This window comes from Cydia strobilella, chromosome Z (genome assembly GCF_947568885.1).
Source record: "Cydia strobilella chromosome Z, ilCydStro3.1, whole genome shotgun sequence".
NCBI classification, from domain to species: domain Eukaryota; kingdom Metazoa; phylum Arthropoda; class Insecta; order Lepidoptera; family Tortricidae; genus Cydia; species Cydia strobilella.
This window is the reverse complement of record NC_086068.1, coordinates 57,312,948-57,332,571: the sequence shown is the minus strand read 5'-3', so window position 1 is coordinate 57,332,571 and position 19,624 is coordinate 57,312,948. Positions and strand designations below refer to the sequence as shown.

The following is a 19,624-nucleotide window of genomic DNA, read 5'->3' as shown; positions in this document are numbered from 1 at the left end:
CATTGGCTTTAAGTCCGCCTTTTTTACATTATTTATCGTTCTTTGGTAATAATGATTTATTAAATGCATGTTTAAGCAGAGAAAAAAATACATATATCTTACATTTTATTTCCTTCCGACATCCGATATCGGATCGGACACGGACAGTGTGAAAACGCTCTAATGCACCTTACATAATTTTCTATATGAGTTTATTTATTTTATTTACCACTATGACCGCTAACAATTCATTGCCTAGGTCGCCAGGAACGCGTGTTCACGATCGCACACAATTCCTTTTATCATATATCATATATTTTATATGACCGACTTATTGGGTCTTATATCTTTGCAATAATGTTTATTATCCAGTTAACAGCGTGGTGATGGTACTAGCATTTTATTTACGGTAAATATGCGATTATCGCTTTGCCTAAAACTTTGCTTGTTTAAAAATAGAAAACATATACCTACTTCTAATACTTTTTATGAATATTTACTTTATAAATATCTTTGAAGTAAAACTTCTTTAGGCGCGACTAGAGGGTAACTCAGATTTTTTTTCTGACGGAAGTAACGCTCAGTTGTGACACACGCACAATAGGACACACGTCATAGTGCCAACATAGCGATAAACGTATTCGTCAAAGAAGTTTTACTTCAATCGCGCGTATAGATTACGAGCACACACTTTTTTTTGAGCTTTTTTTCTACAATAAATGTACGTAAATATAGTATTACAGTCATCCATCACCTATTATTATAATTAATAGAACACTTCGGTAAAGTATAATTGACACTATTTAGTTTCAAATCTGAATATTTCAAGTAGTATAAAAAATATAAGACAATAGAATCGACCAGAACTCTTCACTGTTTATTATAAAATCAATCAGAATGAATACACACAGAGGACAAAAACATTACAATTAAATCATCTCACACACCTGTACTGTAATAGTTTTGCGATAACAGGTGATTGTTCTAGCCAGAACAATAGGCTGGCCAGCTGACCAATATTATTTCATACACCCTTATCGCACGTAGCTGACATACTTGGGTGACGTGCGCTTGTATCGAGGATATGATATAATGCTATTGCCAGTTTTTATTTTTTTTTATTAAACAAAAAAAAAGCAACAGCCCGTAAATTCTCCGTTTCTACTTCAAAAACTGATGAGAAAGCTACATTTTATCCAGAAAAGTAACAAAGTAAACTAAATCGGCGAGCGTGTTGAGGAATGTCATGAAAGTGAAGGAAGCGAAAGAGGTATGTCAGGATCGTAGTAAGTGGAAATCCGTGGTATCTGCCTACCACTCCGGGAAATAGGCGTGATTATATGTATGTATGTAAGTAACAAAGTAATGCAAATTTTGAGTTGTTGTTGAGTACGTTGGCTGGCAGAATTGACTTAAACCTTAAATGCATGATTTTTGTTTTTTGCCCGAAATTAATATACGGTGTCACGTAATTGATTACTGATTCTGGGAAAAATAATAAATAAAATTATAACATCGATTTTCACTGCAAAATCAGTGTTAGAATTTACATAGGGTAAATCATAAACATAATTTATTAAATATACAATTATTGCTAAAAAATATATGAAAAATCTTACTACCATCAGAAGCTTACACTATTTGTGATATACCTATAATAAAGTCTTTAAATATAAAATAATTGCAATAGAATTTACATAGGGTAAATCATAAACATAATTTGTTAAATATACAATTATTGGCAAAAGATATATGAACAATCTTACTACAATTAGAAATTTACACTATTTGTGATATACCTATAATAAAGTTAAATATAAAATAATTGCAAACCCCGAAAAAAAGAACCCATCTAATTCACATACATAATCATCAACTTATGGCATTTTCCAAATTTTCCGCCATTTTGTCTTAAAACAAATGTAATTTTTTTAAACTAAAATACTGCGCAAATTTGAATACAAAATGGGAAAATGTATGAATTTACTATCAAAATTATTATACACGAACAAATCGATTTTGTCTAATAATGCATAAAATATATGTTTTTTGTTGTGTAAGCTGCATCCATCACTGTGCATTTAAGGGTTGTCATGATTTTAAATGATTAAGTACCTATTTTCCTCGCGTTGGGCAGGGGACATTTTTTGTATCCCACTCGGGAGCAAAGTTTCTTTAAGTGTCGTGTCTTGAAACCCTCGTAAAATAGTTATTTGTTATACAAGGGTGCAAAGTTGTATTTTACCCGCGAGTGTGGAATTGAAACACGAGCACGCGAAAGGATTCTATAGTTGAACCACGAGCGAAGCGAGTGGTTCTAAAATAGAATCCTGAGCGTAGCAAGTGTTTCAACACACGAGAAGTAAAATACATTTGCACCCGTGTGTAACACAAAACTTTTCCTCTCACTATAGCGAGGAAAGTGCAACATCCACAGGCGTTAGATCATCTTCATCACTGGAATCACTTATTTTGTACGATATTATAACAGAAAACACTGGAAATTCTGATTTTTGCGTGAGTCGGTGAGAATTGTTTTTAAGTAAAAAAAATGTTGACAATGTTGACATTTCTGTTCTGACCTGACGTATGGAAATGTCAACGATGCGTTTTGAAATTGCATCGACTCAACTTGTGCGTTCAGAATTATATTTAACATCATTATAAAAAATCTAACGTTTCTTATGGAATTTTAAGGTTTATGATTTAAAATTATTAAATAAAGCTAAATTTGGTATTTTTTATTAGATTCTCAAACCATTTATTTAATGATAATTAATATCGAACGAACCATTATTATGAGCGTTTTACGTTTTGTTATCTGTCAAGCTACTTAAACACGCTCCATTCAAGGTCAAATTACTTTCCCCACTAGTGGATAAAATGCGTTTTTCCCCGCTTGTTTTAAAGGATAAAAGACGGCTTTCCGAGCTAGTGAGGGGAAAAATAATATATATAATTAAACGATAACCGTAAACATAGACCTACTCGTAAATGCACTATTCAACTATTTGAATGACCATTAAACATCACGGAGTTTAATATTTTTCTATAAAACGGCTTATTATTATATAATATATAGGTAATAAAATATGACATTGAAAAAGCAATATATTGCCGATATATGTGACGTTTTCAATCAAAAGGTAGCACATTGTCGGTTGTCGATAAGGTTGATTTCAAATTGAAGTCCCCGGCAAGCTCGGCCGGATTTCACGTTCCCATACAAACGGAGTTTCGTTCTCATTTTAAAAGTGCGTTTTGGATTGTAATAAAACTGCACATACAATGACATGAAGCGGTATGTCTAGGTCTGTAATTAGTATATAAAACAAACAAAATAGAGCAAAAACAAGTTTTGTATGAAAAACTTAAATTCGCAGTATTTTTTTAACTATGGTATCTGAAGCTACATAAACTAATTACAGACCTATATATACCTTATCTTATTGAGCGCTTTTTGATTCTTAGAGAGCGCTGGTGGCCTAGCGGTAAGAACGTGCGACTTGCAATCCGGAGGTCGCGGGTTCAAACCCCGGCTTGTACCAATGAGTTTTTCGGAACTTATGTACGAAATATCATTTGATATTTACCAGTCGCTTTTCGCTATAGGAAAACATCGTGAGGAAACCGGACTAATCCCTACAAGGCCTAGTTTCCCCTCTGGGTTGGACGGTCAGATGGCAGTCGCTTTCGTAAAAACTTTGCCTACGCCAATTCTTGGGATTAGTTGCCAAGCGGACCCCAGGCTCCCATGGAGCCGTGGCAAAATGCCAGGACAACGCGAGGAAGATGATGATATACCTTATCTTATTGCAAGTACAAAGTTTCAGAGCAATCTAGCAAGTCGTTTTTAAATGAGAGCGTAACTACGTTTGTATGGAGAAATGAGCTTGCCGGGGACTCTTAAACATTAAATAATTCTTATATTACACAGTGAGACATTCGGAATAAACTGCATACCTAGTAACATTTATTTTAGATGTTCTCTAATTCATTTGTGTGCCAAAAACACAGCATGTATTCCTGCGGTTTGTTTACTAGAAATAAGGTCAAACACGTATCTGTGAAGGCGACTTTTCTCGTATTTAGTTCGCTTTAATTATAGATTTATCAGTGAAAAGTAAATTACAGTGTCAATCTCAATAAAAAGTTGCCGTTTGTTAAAACTAGATGGCTTTGTCATATTATGTTTATAATATGTAATTTATCCATTGAGATATGCCACGAATCGGTAGAATTATCGCCACTCGTTGCGAATTCGTAACGTACTATTATCATATCATTGATTTATAATATTTAAAATGTTGTTTCTGCTTGCTGCCTTCTAAAAAAAGTCTTTGCAATTAATCCAATGTGTGTGGTGGTCAAAAATCGCGTGTTCAAACCTAGGTTGTTCAGTAGGCCGAACACATGATTGGCGCGAGAGTATCTCGCCGCGAGATAGACTACCCGTCCTTTACTGTGTGAATTAAAGGGGGACGGGTAGTCTATGTCGCGGCGAGATACTCTCGCGCCAATCATGTGCTGGCCCGGCTGTAGGTATTGAGCAGATTAAAACGTTCTAGATAGAATGCAAAAAGGTGACTAAAAATTCGGTCAGGAACCTTGTCATAGAGAGAAGAGGCTAATAGAGGTTAATTATATCTTACTTTACAGATATAATTTATGTTTCGACAGATAGTGGTAGTTTCCTATTGATACACTTGGATAATGTAAAAACTAATATTTAGTGATAGCGCTAAGTGCCTTTAAACATGACATTAAGTAATGACAGATTACGCTAATTAAAAATAAAATGTTTTTAATTACAAAGTTCACTAATTGATTAAATATATAATTACCTACTGTGTCGGACGAAGCGATGAAGCTAACTCTGCGCGAACTTACAGTGACAGTGTGGAAATACTATAACTTTAATTTGACGTTTTGTATGTTGTTATAATTATTTTATAAGATTTTTTTGTACCTATATAATATGATTAATATGTAAATTAATTTCAAACACAGTGAAAACTGTTTATGAATAAACTATGCCTGTGACCATAGAGTAACTTATACTAGAGCGGTACTGTCATAGTAAATTTTGTAAACCCAGTAAATTCACTGCCATCTGTCGACACACTTTAAAACTAAAAATGAAGATTTATAAAAATACGATAGAATGTATTTAAATATAGATAAATGATTTTTTTTATTTGCATTAATTATTTTTATGATTTTGACCCATGTTCTTTCACTGATATGCGTTAAAATTGTTAAATAACAAACGAAACCGTCAACGCCATCTATACGACTGTAGGCCAAAACTAGTAGCGCCCTCTGAACGAGAATCAAATTTTATTAATTTTCGAGGCACGTTTTTTCCTTAGACTGTATTCATCTATTACGGAGTTATATCTATCTTTGCTGTGACTAACATCCCTACTAATAGGGTCAAATGACTGTATTTAAATTTTCTATTTTAAAACCCGTAATAAACTATAAGACTAGGTAGGTAATTTGATTGTGACGACACATGCTAGTGTTTCATATAAATTCCATAGTAGCAAGGAAAAAAGAAACTGATTCAACTCCTTCTACTTATAATTACTTGTAAATTGTTGAGCAATACATTTTTCGTCAGTCGCGACATCTAGTGTCGAGTAGCAGTACTGATAATTCCGCTACTTGACGCTAGATGTCGACTACGAAAATAATAGTATTTTTGGTAACAAAACTGATGTATGGAGTGAGCACTCTAATATCTACTTAATTCTCTTTGGTTAGATGGATACTACAGTCTTTCTAGTTTAGTGCAATCAGTTTTGCAATCAAATAGTCATAACAAATATAATAATATATACATGTAAATATTTCGGGTTATTAATAAACTGGCTCTGTGAGCTGTAGACCTCGTGATAAGATAAAAGTTTAAAAATAAAAAAAAATATTTACTTCGTTGAGTCATTATCACAGCGAACTCACAATAGTCTTAAGCGCCATATACTCTACTCGTGCGTAAGTCTTTATACCAATTTCCGCCATTTTGAACATTTGCCAAAATACGAAACGATGAAAAAATTCTCGAACCGTCTCACATGCAACAAAATGCAAGCTGCACAGGAGAACATCTGGGGATAAAGCATTTTTGACCAATCTAACGCTCGGTCAATAATACTAGTGGCTCTGTGAGCTGTAGACCTCGCAAACCCCCATGGCTACGCTATTTAAAAAGAAACCGAAAACTGTATCAATAAAAATAAAAAAAAATATTGGACCCGTTTACAAAATTTCACGAAAATCGGTTGAGAAATGCGGCCTGTAGACGAGAACATCCGATACGAAAGCATTTTTGTCTAAGCTGAAACGGAGACCTTCGCTAACGCTCGGTCAATAAATATTTGGAAATAATCTTACACAGATGTACCTAGCTCCAAAGCAAAGCTTGTATCTACTAAACTGTGTACCAGGCGCCGATATTCATACTTATAGATAAATACCTACCTACATTCTATAGATAACATCCGTAACTCAGAAACAAATATTCGTTATAAACATAAACATGAGTATAATGAGACGAAAGAGTTAATCTTAATCAACTTTGACAACAGATTGCACTAATAAAAATAAATACCACATTGTAAATACGTAACTACACCCAATTTAAAAATGGCTGTGGGAAGGTTTCAGGCTGTTAATTAAATTAAAGGCGGACTCTTTTAACAATTAAATAATTACAAAATAGATTGGTATTGCACTACTAATAGTTATTGAGATATAAACTACCCAATTTCTGTCCTAATTCTTTTATTTCTGAAGGTGCCCACTTACTATAGTTTGTCAAATGACATGACATTTCAAAAGTCAAATTGAAAGGGAAGAGTATAATTTTCCTGGTTGTTACTGACTGACAAATTAGTTTGACCAACTATATCAGTCCCAATATCGGCTTGTTATTTGTTCGGAACTGTCAAATTTTTGTTCTGTTCTTAAGGGGATATCGGCCCGTCAGTTAGAACAAAAATTTAACAGTTCCGAACAACCGACACGCCGATATCGTCCGGCGGACTGATAGTCAATGGGCCCCTTTATAGACACTTATTTAACCGTGAAAAGTAGTATTTTCATAAGGTTTTCTGGTTAAGGTACCTAGCTAGGTAATATCTATCCAGAATATAGCGTGTATTGTTATTTATACGGCGGCTTAATTTTATCTAAGGGTAGTTTGTTAAGTGCTAATGAAGACACATTCATAAGTTTTATAAAAACATCATCATAACTCTTAAGAGCCTGGCTCTTGTCGGTGGAGTAACCGCCACTCCGTTCTTCTTTCTGCCACTGTTTTGAGCTCCTGATACGTCACTACGTTGATTTTCTCCTTGGCTTGGTCCAAAAACGCACGTCTCGGTCTTCCTCTGCCTCTCCTTTTTTCTATTCTTCCTTCTATTATAGACTTTATGTAAGTATCGTGCCGTATCAGGTGCCCCAACATGTTTCCCCTTCTGTTTTCAATCATTCTATAAAACCAATACGTCTATTTAATATTGTCTTCGGTTACCGCGATAGTTACTCATGAAATAAAACTATGAAAACGGATTATATCGCGTATATTGAATTTATAATACATCCCGACGTTTCGAACTCTTTACAGCGTTCGTGGTCAACGGGTGACTGAGGAAAAATTACAAAATGCAAAAATACCCACATACTAAAATAATGAACAATCATAGACTACAAACTTTAAGGCTGGTTGTACATGCAAAAACCGGTTCATAAGGCTAGTTATACACTATAATTATTTTTCAAGTAAAGATATATATATATACGCGATAAAAATAAACTATGCCGGCTCCAACCCTACACCACGGACCCGAGAAGATTTAATTCCCTCCTAAATTGTAGGAGGGTATCCCAATATGGGACCGGCAACAAAACCGGCAGCCTTAAAGTTTGTAGTCTATGATTGTTCATTATTTTAGTATGTGGGTATTTTTGCATTTTGTAATTTTTCCTCAGTCACCCGTTGACCACGAACGCTGTAAAGAGTTCGAAACGTCGGGATGTATTATAAATTCAATATACGCGATATAATCCGTTTTCATAGTTTTATTTCATCAATACGTCTATTATTATTCCTAATAAAATAATTCGGCAAGCAATGCATCACTACTTTGTTTTAACTCGAAACGTTGCATTTACTGACGCGTTGTCACAACTGTTATGTCACGAGTGATCACAGTGAATGCTGAAATACATTGCCGCTCAAAAAAAATTACTTTTATTTAAAACGCTGTGTTACATCACATTTACAAACGGGTCTATCGCGAATTTATTTTGTTACCTTTATTTACCGACGTTTCGACACAGGTTTCACTGGTCGTGGTCGCGGCTAACTAAATAAATGTGAAAACTGTAATAGATGTATATTAAAGAAAAAGTGACGAAGCCCTCCAGTGGTGAAGGCCGGATAAATAAATGGCAGCCAGTGGTAAATAAATGTGATTTGTAAATGTGATTTAATATGTGTTAGTACCGCGAAAGTTTAAAATGTTATAACGCTGTGTTAGTTATGAGTAATTAAAAAAATATATATATAGCGCTAAAATATTCCGTCTAGTTTAAGTTTGCGGTAAAATAAAAAATGCATAGGTAAAGTATACCAAAATTTTGGTAGTTAACTAACAAGTTGCTGTCGTGTCGCTTACTATAAGGGTGAAATTTGCTTGAATCTATATACAAATAACCTGTCAGAGCGTCCTTGTGGTAAGCGGCAATGAGGTACCTTTAACTTGATAACGACACGTATAATGAATTGTATCTAAATGTTATAGTCGATTCCACAGCTCCGATGACGTACGGCACATTTGTGGAGCCCGACAAGACCACGGTCGCGTTACCATTATCCCGACTTGGTAAGAGCGCATGGTGTCGTGCAAATTCGCATGCAACTGCAATGACATTATAACTATATCGCATACCCAACATATCAAACAAAAAATGCTTTTAACGTGCAATGTTATACGGCAGCACACACACAATATGCTTATTGTTTACATACTCAAATGGTGTTAAAGAAATAAATTAAAATAATAACTAAGTAAAAAAGAGACAACTAGTGTTTGTCACTTGTGTCTCATAGTTAAAGTCTAATGATTAAGAGCAAACTGTACAATAATCACATTCAAATGGGACCGTGCACGACGACAGCGCCACACAGCGGTTGCAAGTTTGCAACTATAGGGGCCCGCGTATTTTGTCACAACTATTAAGAAGAAGAGAAGTAAATCGTAACAATTTCAGTGAAAACTACTTATCGGATTTTTATGCGGTTTTCACATATGAATTCTCGAGGAAGGTTTTGGACGTATAATTTGTTAATGGTACGAAACCCTTCGTGCGCGGTTTTTTAACCGACAAAAAGGAGGTTCAATTTTGCATGTGCAGAAAATTCGTTCAAAGCAAACTTTTGCATTGGAAATCACGTGTAAAGGATGACTCACGTTAGACCGGGTCGGGTCCGGGCCGGAGCTTTAGACGCTTCGTTTTCTAATGAAAACATTACGTGATCACCGGTCATCTGTCATAGAAAAGTAAACGCCGGAAGCTCCGGCCCGGATTCGGCCCGGTCTGTGAGTCATCCTTAATTGGTTAGTTATAAAAATGTTGCATGGGGTTATATTATTATAAAGTTAATTTTGGTTGCGCAGTTTTTAAATATACCTACATACTTTGTTTGGCCCGGTCAAGCCATGATCATGATTAAAGTCATATAGATTGAACACACGTCGGTCGTTGATGAAATTGACATACAATTTAACTGACACATTCCACCTTGTTAAAGCGAATGTTAAATACGCGTAAGTTCATTGTCAAAATGGCGTCCATAATTTAACACGATATCGATAGTCTGTAACGATTTTGATAGCACACGCAGTGCAAGTGTTATTTAAACGTCAAACCTATGAAATTATGACGTATAAATAACACTTGCACTGCGTTTGCTATCAAAATCGTTGCACTTTGCTTGGTCTAACTCTATTAATTAAGTAGGTAGTTTTTAAAAGAGCTCCAATAAAATCGATTTTGTTATATAATTCGATTTTATATGATGACCGATGACCTTATGAGGATAGTGGACGACTACTTCTCCAAGAAAAATTCTGTAAGAAAAATGATCACGAATGATATTTTTGATGAGCCAACGACAGTGAGCGTTTAAGGGTACCCGCATCATAATTATCACGTGATCTGTGGCGGGGGGGGGGGTTGCGTTAAAATCACCATAAATATCACTCCCCCCTGAGGACCAAAATAGGCCAAATATCTTCGTCCCATTTTGACACTACGGAGGAACATACATTGATACGGACTACGGAGGAACATACAGGAGTCATGTATTGATACAACGTTAGTTGACACAGCTAAAATAATAACTAATAACCTTCTTACGACTACCTTAATCGGGGAAAAACAATTTAATGGCGATGTATTGTTGGCTGACGTAACAATGAAAAATAATCATGAATAAAAATAACCTGTGGTTTCTAGTGGGCTCATTATTTTGCGTAATTATTACAACTATATTGTAAAATCTCAAGTTTATTTTTGTACCAGTGACCGCAATTGACCGGGGAATCATTTTAATTATCCTGTTTATATGGAGTCATTAATGGTTTTCCTGTATGGTTAGAGGAAATATGCACTTATGTCAAGTCTACGTTTGCACGAAAGGAGATGTGTTTTATTAGTAAGAAAAAAAAGGTGCCATTTAGACCAATTAATACGTTATGTTTTATGTTCTATGATTAAAAAAGGCAGAGTTAAATTTTAAAACTATTCTTAAGAACGTAGCGGCTATACATATATATTATTATTTAAAACTACAAAAAAGGATACAAATTCCAAATTAAATTACAACTAAAGCTTACAAATAAATAAAAACACTCCATGCCGTTCCCAGTGAAAAGGTGCCCATGATGCTCGCAGCATTTCCACGCTGGATTACTACGGACAGCCTTTGCACAAGGAACGACTCGGAGCGGGGGCCCCCCTTTCGGTCCGAGTCGACGTCCTAATTCATAAGATATATACTTACATTATTAATCGATTCTTCAAACAGGGAAATTGGCACCATGACCATGAGGGCTTTATATGATTGTATAAATTACTTATCTTATTTATTTATTTATTTATTGATAATGGGAAACAAACAGCGAAAAATGACACATATAGATAATTACATTTAAATACATACATAAGCCAAAACAGTTTCCACTACTGAAATTAGATAATTATGGTTGCTCAGACAAGACTTGTTTTACGGCAAATATAATTTTTTTTAAACTTCAACGGGCTAAATGGACCAAATGCGTTTAAGAGGCCCACAGACTATCAGTTCGCCGGACGATATCGGCCTGTCAGTTGTTCGGAACTGTCATACTTTTGTTCTAAAGGGGCCCACTGACTATCAATCCGCCGGATAATATCGGCCTGTCAGTTGTTCGGAACTGTCAAATTTTTGTTCTAACTGACAGGCCGATATCGTCCGGCGGACTGATAGTCAGTGGGCCCCTTTAAACGTTGAGATTACGTCACAAGCTTTCAATTTACTACAACTGAACGAGAATGAGCGAAACACATTAAAATACTATAAAATATGTCATTACTATTGTATTTTGAAATTAATTTAAAGTAAGACGAGTAATAATATATTTTCTAGAATTTAATCGCACTTAAACTATCGTGAGACATATTTCAAAATATTTATCAGTACGGTTTTTACTCACTATTATTTTTAGTCGCTTTTGGCGACATGTTTCGGATTCTTTGGGAATCCATCCTCAGGCACGAGTGTCCGCGGCGGTTGTTGAGTGCACGACGTACAACCGCCGCGGACACTCGTGCCTGAGGATGGATTCCCAAAGAATCCGAAACATGTCGCCAAAAGCCACTAAAAATAATAGTGAGTAAAAACCGTACTGATAAATATTTTCTAGAATTTCATAATCGCATTTTATTTAATAGTAATCTGTCCATGTTATTAAAGTTCATAATTCAATTCGAATTCAGTCGTCAATGAGTTTCAGAAATTACCATGTAAATTTAAGGTATTAGTAACACAATTCGATACACTTTAGTGAAGACACCTTTTGTTGCCATGTGCCCAGTAAACTCATGTAATGTGATAAAATTGATGGTAACTCTTTTGCGCAAAGGGCCTACCGCCAACATCGAAAAACGATATCTGCCTCTCTGTCGTTCGAACGTAAAAGTGCGATAGAGAGCCAGATGTTTTTCCATTTTTCGATGTCGGAGGTTGGAAGACCTACCGCCTTGTGTTACGTACGTATTGGGGGAACGTCGTAGACGTAAGGGGACTACAATTGGAGGCGCAAATTTTCATATTCAATAAAATCTTCCTACTAACGTCACATGCTTTCCAAATCGATTTAACTGGGATTCGGGACTGGCGATTACCTACAAGGCGACCACTTTCCTACAAAAACGATGCCGCCAGTCATGCGTTCAACAAACGTGACCGATTTGGGCGATTATATCTTGGATAGGGGAGGTAGGGGAGCATCGGGCACTTTTTTAGGCTTTTAAGTCGTGATAAAAACGTAACATTTTAACATAATTCACTTTTTATTGCATATATTTGTAGCACATCTATTTGGCTTCAATTAGTACTAAGAACACTTATACGTATCTATAAGCAGTCCTAAAATTGCAAGATTTTTTAAACCATGTCAAAAGTGCCCAAACCGCCCTGTGGTCGGGTGGTTTGGGCACCCCAATAGGAGGTTTGGACATTGTGTTATATGCGTATTTTTATATTAAATTACTTGAATATTAAGTAACATACGTATAACTATAAAACTTGCAATGAAATCGACCAGACATTAACTGTTTTAAACTATAAGTACGGGAAAAAACAGATATATTTAGTACTCAATACTCAGTAATCTTTTTTAAGTAATAAAATGGATCTAAGATTCGATGTTACCCAGATAGGCTTATCTAAAGTATACTAAGATCTTCCCTGTTTGCTCCATATTTTTGGGTTTGACAATTTGGCTTAAATGTCTGTCAATGGGATACCTTGATCTATTTAAGTTCTGGAAACGTAAATTTAATAGTAGCCATGTTTAATAGTGACGAACTACTTCAATTTGGCCAACAAAGGACAGACGATTGCCGATTTTCACCGAGTGTCAATACAATCAGAAAGGGCGGGAGTAATAGGGCATGCCCAAACCTCCCTCTATATGTTTTTTGCAGTCAAATGAATTACCTTAATTTATACATTAACATAGACTTTCGGAAACAATTAACTAGACATAAATACAGAAACTTACTTCTTTTTACAAATCATTTTGTTATTTCCTTCGAAATCACATTAAAATACTTCATTTTGTCTTTACGATACCGTCGACACCATTTGACACTAACCGAGACCACTAAACAATTACGAATGAGATTAGCCTAAGCTTTCATGCCAGTAAATAGTCTTGAATACCACAGTATACAATTTTAAGTATCTTTTACACGTCCCGATTTACAAGGTGGTGCCCGAACCTCCCGACTGCCCAATGCTCCCCTACCTCCTAATACTGTTACAAAAGGAAATAATTTACCTACGCAATTAAATATTATTATTTCTGAATGACACTTATTAATCATTCGGATTTCGGTAGCGCTTTTGATATTTGGCAGGCAATGTACATTGTATACATCTCTCGCAGCATTACAATATCTGAGTTCTAGTCACTTCTATATAGATATTCTAGTTCGGTGTTGGGTTACATATTTTAAACTTGGCACGTTGTTGACCGAACTGTGTTTGCAGATGTAGAGACTGGCGCGTCGCCCGAGGAGCCCGCTCCAGCCAAGCCGCTGCTCGGTAAGCCGCATGGCACAACGGGTCAGCACGACGCACTTTTGTTCTTCTATGTTGAAAGGACCGTTGCTGAGAACCTACCTTGGCATTTCGTTCACTGTCTCTCTATCACTCTTGCAAATTCGAGCGATAGAGAGGTAGACAACGTTTTTCTATTTGCGATTTGCGCACATTTGCTCGCGAGTGACAAATATAATGTAGGTACAGTCATCAATAGTAGCTAGGGTTTGCACGACGAATCCGAAATGTATGGGAAGATCCGCGGATCCGGATAATTTCATACATTTCGGATCCGGATTACAAACCCTAATAGTAGCGTATGAAACAATGCGCAAAAAGTATCTGCCATCCCAGATAACTATTACAGTTTTAATTGTTCTACCATCACTTTTTGTTAAGCTTAATTTTACAGAATAATACCTACTTAGATACCTACTTTTGACGCGTTGTTTGGTTCGATACTTTAGATGCTGACTGTAGGGTTTCCTTAAAGAGGCCCACTGACTATCAGTCCGCCGGACGATATCGGCCTGTCAGTTGTTCGGAACTGTCAATTTTTTTGTTCTAAGTTCTAACTGACAAGCCGATATCGTTCGGCGGACTGATAGTCAGTGGGCCCCTTAATACTCGGCATCGGTCCTTTAGTGATGTGCTTTCCGTAACTTCCCAATTCTCTTGGGACATGACCGCTTGGGAATATGCAGAAAATTTGTCGGGACCGGCACATTACTGGTATATATAATCACCATTTATGGATCAAGGCAAGGTCACAAAACAGATGTGCTAGGCTGAAACAGTAGCAATGTTTTTGGCGAATTATTTTTTTTACTTTCCTAAACTGGCAACATTATTTTTTAAGTATGTGTTTGTGTTGCAGTTTACACTTCAAAAAGAGTCACCATTCTTATTTTTGGTAATAAAATACAAATTTCCATTCAATCTCGACGTTTTGGTGCCAAATTAGAAAACAAAGCTACTAACATATAAAACAACTAAGATAATGACTAGTTGAATTGATTTTGAAGAATTATTAAATGACTTATTCCCCCTTTTATTTTCACAGATGTCAACTAGTGTGAAAATGCGACTGTTTCGCTTAGCACTGCATAAATTTTAGAGTCCCCGGCAAGCTCGGTTCTCCATACAAACGTAGTTACGCCAATAGGATATCTGTAATTATAGTTGGTCAAACCAAATTGTCAGTAAATAAGAACAAAAAAAACTATAGGTACTCATCCTTTTCTTTTGGGTGCTAGTACTAGTGTAAGACAAAGATAGTATGATTATCTCTGTGTATGTTTGAAATGAGACAGTCCTTTGACAAACTATAGTTTATGTAGCTTCGGAATCTTCGGATACAGTATATAGTAGTATTCCTAGTTAAAAAAATACAGGGATATTAATTTTTTCGTACAAAACTTGTATTTGTTTTACGAGTATTTCGTTTGTTTTATAAACTGGAGCTATATAAACTAATTACAGACCTAGACATATCTCTTGTCATTGTATGTACAAAGTTTCATTACAATCCAACACGTAGTTTTAAAATAAGAACGTAACTCTGTTTGTACGGGAAGGTGAAATTCGGCCGAGCTCACCGGGCCTCTTAACGAATTATGTATGTGTTGCTCAAAAAAATCAAATTACCAAAGTTTCTTGGAATAAACGTATTTTAATACACCCTGTTAAAAAATAGTTATTTACGATACAAGTGCGGAAAAGAGGAAATTCGAAACGAGTGGCGATAAATTAAAACACGACCGCATTGAGTGACTTACCTTTTCGCACGTGTATCGTACAACGTTTTACAGTACATATGGCCCTTTAAACTTTCGACATATGCACGAAAAGTGCCCTTTACGCACTAGTGCGAGAAAGTAGCACCATATGTACTGTAAAAGTCATTTTTATCTCGTTATATAAATGGTGATTTCATAAACAGGGCTTGATGTGCTATGTTTTCGTGCACTTTGTGATGTCCGGTCTGTCGGCTCGCCCACGACTGCGCGACCAGCAACGGCGGCGGCGATAACCATAGGTTGGAGCGGAACACAGCGATCGGACCTTTCGTTCCCACCTATGGTTGTCACCGCCGCCGTCGCAATTCGCGCGAAATCGTAGCCGAGCCGTGTATCTATGGACGGTATAGAAAGGACGACAATCTCTTATGGCAGAACTATTGCAAAAGTGACCAGCTTTCAGCTGTAAATAATAGTTCCTAATCTCTCCGGTGGCGCTAGTTAGGCTCTGGGACATGAGTATAACATGAACCATATAAGGCAACAAATAACCCGACCAAATTACGTTGGTTGTTTTTGGTAGTATTTTGGTGTATGGTGGCGCCGCCTAATTACTGTTTTTTGATGGACACTTTTCATACATAGAGATTTGGCTCCTTTATATAGTCTCCATGATTGACAGGGCAAGCTATGCTGGCGCCATCTGCTAAATATTTCGACCGGCCAACCCCATTCGCGCAAAATCGTAGCCGAGCCGTGTATCGTTTGCTAGGGTGACCATATTTTATCTTTAATACCATTGGTGGGCTCACGCTTGCAATTTCGCTGGAAGCTGTACCATCTGTCATTGACAGTGTCAAAACTGACATATACGCTAACGTCTACGTAATTTACTTTCTATACATCTCGCTCGCACTTATATGCGAGTACGAGCGTGATGCATAAAAAGTAAGCTAAGTTCTCGATAACGTTCATGTCAGTGCCAAACTGGTGGTAGCCACACAGGTAATTACATACAAACACCGTGCATGACCTAACTTTAAAGTCCTATTTTGCATGGTACCTATACACGGGATTATTATAATACTATATACCTTCGTCATTTGCACCGTTTTACCCTTTGGGTACGGAACCCTAAAAACAACGCAAAAGGCTAGATGACAAATTTTCATTAATGGTACTAATCGATCAGGTGTTGTTTTTAGTATCAAATGTCTATAATATGGGATCCATTGTATTAAACCAATAGAAAAGTCAGAAATTTTAGTCAAAGTCCGACAGTCGTACCTCACTCGCGAAACGCTCCAAACAAAACGATAAGTGAACGTGACGTCAAGGACACTGAGAGCCCATCTTGAAGTATGGACATGGACAAAACAAGAAAATTGCGTTTTTGACAGTGAAATATAAAGTAAGGAATCGGATGGAACCCTCAATTTTTACATTTTTGGAAGTTTAAAAAAATAACAAAACAAATTTTGAAACTCAGGTCATGAATTATTATTATTTCCTTATATTATTTTAATAGAAAGAAAGAAAGAAAATAAATTTATTCAGGACGCTTACAGTATTGCTTAAATGTGCACTTTTATTAATATAAAACATAAACGTCACTGAAAAGGTCTCCCCTCAGCTTGATGTCAAGTTACCTTTCAGGTATCTTGACGCTGGTCTTCCGTGGAGACCTGTCCAAGCGTCCACATCCGTCCGTCCGTTAATATCCACATTATTGTGTTATAAAATTCAACATGTGTCATCATCCCTATACTCCGCTCCGTACACTGATTTAGCTTATAACTAGTTCAACAGTTGTGTCTCCAACTTTCAGAAACCAACGTAGCTAAAAATAATCCTTTGAGAGGAATCTTTCGCAACAAGGTGAAGAAAACTAAAAACGAAAATAGTTCGTAGGATTTTATTCAAAGGTGTCATGGTCATAGCACGGAACCACAGATCAGACATGTACAAAAATATGACTTTATCCACAGCCGTACTTATCCGTATTGAACTTACCTATTTTTAACTTACCTTCTTAAATATGTTAGGTTATGTGTCAAACGCTAACAAAATCTGTCCATATTTGTTTACATTGTTTGCAAGTTCTATGACTTTATACATCGTTGACAATTGCTGTTTTCTTGCATAACACGTGACCATCAGTAACAGATCATTGATCATTGTAGACAAGGCATTATTTTGCCATACGTCAGACGTGCGTCAGATAAACATTTCTCACGATACGAAAGTCTAGATATTCAAAATAAGATGTCTAATCATTTCACTTTTTATGCATTTCCCACCGATACTGTTTGACTTGATGACATAAGTCTCAGTGTGCTCTCAGTTAATTTACGAATCTATTTGCAACAACACACAATGCACCTGATCTTATCGTCCCGTACAAGAAATAGATATGTTCTCAACATACATACATAACCTCTCTTACATTTCACGACAGTTAACTAATGCCAATAAATTTGCATATTTGATATGTACAGTCACCATCAGATATATCGGAGCGCCCGAGGTGTTAACAATATCTGAACACGCACTCTAACTCCTTGACAATAGAGACGTGTTCAGATATTTGTGAGAGCCTTGACCGCTCAGATATATCTGATGGCGACTGTACAGTCGTCTGCACTTTGTGGCCCTACAATTAAGATAATAACATAATAGATAATTATCTAACATAATGGATAACCTAACTCTTAACAAAACTACTGAACGTACATAACGTAACATACGTTTCACTAGTGCCAGATGCCATTAATACTACAGGTTCTCTAATCGATCCAAAATTATAACATCAATAAATATCTAGCCATTATCTGCAAGTATGTTCTGATCTAGACTTTCTCCACAAGCCTAGACTACCTCTCGTAACCGGTTATTAGTGAATCTTTCGTTTGAACGGAGATGCAACTTGTTTTAAAACTACTCGTCTAATTTACTGGTTAGGTAAGTAGTTAATTTGAAGCTTAGAAATAAATTAAGTGAAATATTCACTGTCTTTGGTAGGACTTGAACCCACGATCACTGGTGACTGGATCACTAAATAGTACAGCGCTCTACTACCGCGCGTACCCAATTCGTCGCTGTTGGTCGTAGTTTGAGCGCCTTCGGTGTTCACGGACTTCGCGGTAGACGCTCAAACTACGTATTTTGAAACAATAAAAAAAATATTATTGACAGAAGCAAGACAATTTTGTATTAGAAGTTCTCCGGTTGTCGTTTCCTAATGAAATAAACCAAAACATTTTCATGTAAAATGTTGCCAAGGCGAAACCATAAGGCGCGCACTGAAAAAGTTATTAGATCTCTTGTAGAGCCAAGCTTCTAACTCTACAAGCCCTAACTTCACAAACTCTACACCTCTACTAAACACACTTCATGATTCATTTCCTCTATAAAACATGCCACTGATTGACACACAAATGTTTTATTTTAATGAACATTAGAACAATTCCACATATAAGTAGAGATAAGATAAAAAAAATAAACAGTTAAAAACCTACCTACTGTTTAATAATTTTGCTTTTATTTACTAAAAACTTGATCTTTTGTCTTTTGATTTTAGTAATAAATCTGAGTGGTTACCCTCATCTAGCAGAATATTATTTGTCAGAAATACACTTCGCATAGCACGTATCGCAGAAAATCTTTAGTCGAATGATACTTTCGTATAAATTTATATAATGCTTGCCATAATAGTCATTTCGCATAATATTCATCTGGCAGAAATTCGGTTGGGTTAAGGTTTTCTGCCAAGTAATATTAAGCGAAGTAATAAATCAGTATGCCAAAAGTATTTCTGCCAAACGATATTTCTAACAAGTAACATTATGCAATACAAAATTCTAATAAACAACTTTCTGAAACACATTAGTAAACCAATTCACCAATATGGGACCGGCAAGAAACTCGACGGGACAAATCTTTTCACAACATTACATCTCAGGACAAGGTCTACGGAATCATAAATTAAACTAAAAAGTTTTGTTTCGTTTTCTGCAAACGATTG

The 19,624-nt window shown here is 36.1% G+C and overlaps 1 protein-coding gene across 2 annotated transcripts in view; it reads left to right on the top strand.

Annotated features, from left to right (window-relative positions):
• LOC134755191 (aquaporin AQPAn.G) overlaps positions 1-19,624 on the top strand; it is a 116,782-nt gene that overhangs the window by 9,884 nt on the left and 87,274 nt on the right. Inside the window, exon 2 of one of the 2 annotated variants that reach the window (XM_063691708.1) lies at positions 13,811-13,864. The exons of the other annotated variant lie outside the window; for it this stretch is intronic. Within the exon in view, the coding sequence (XP_063547778.1) occupies positions 13,811-13,864 (54 nt within the window). The remainder of the gene's footprint in view (positions 1-13,810; positions 13,865-19,624) is intronic. 2 annotated transcript variants of the gene reach the window in all.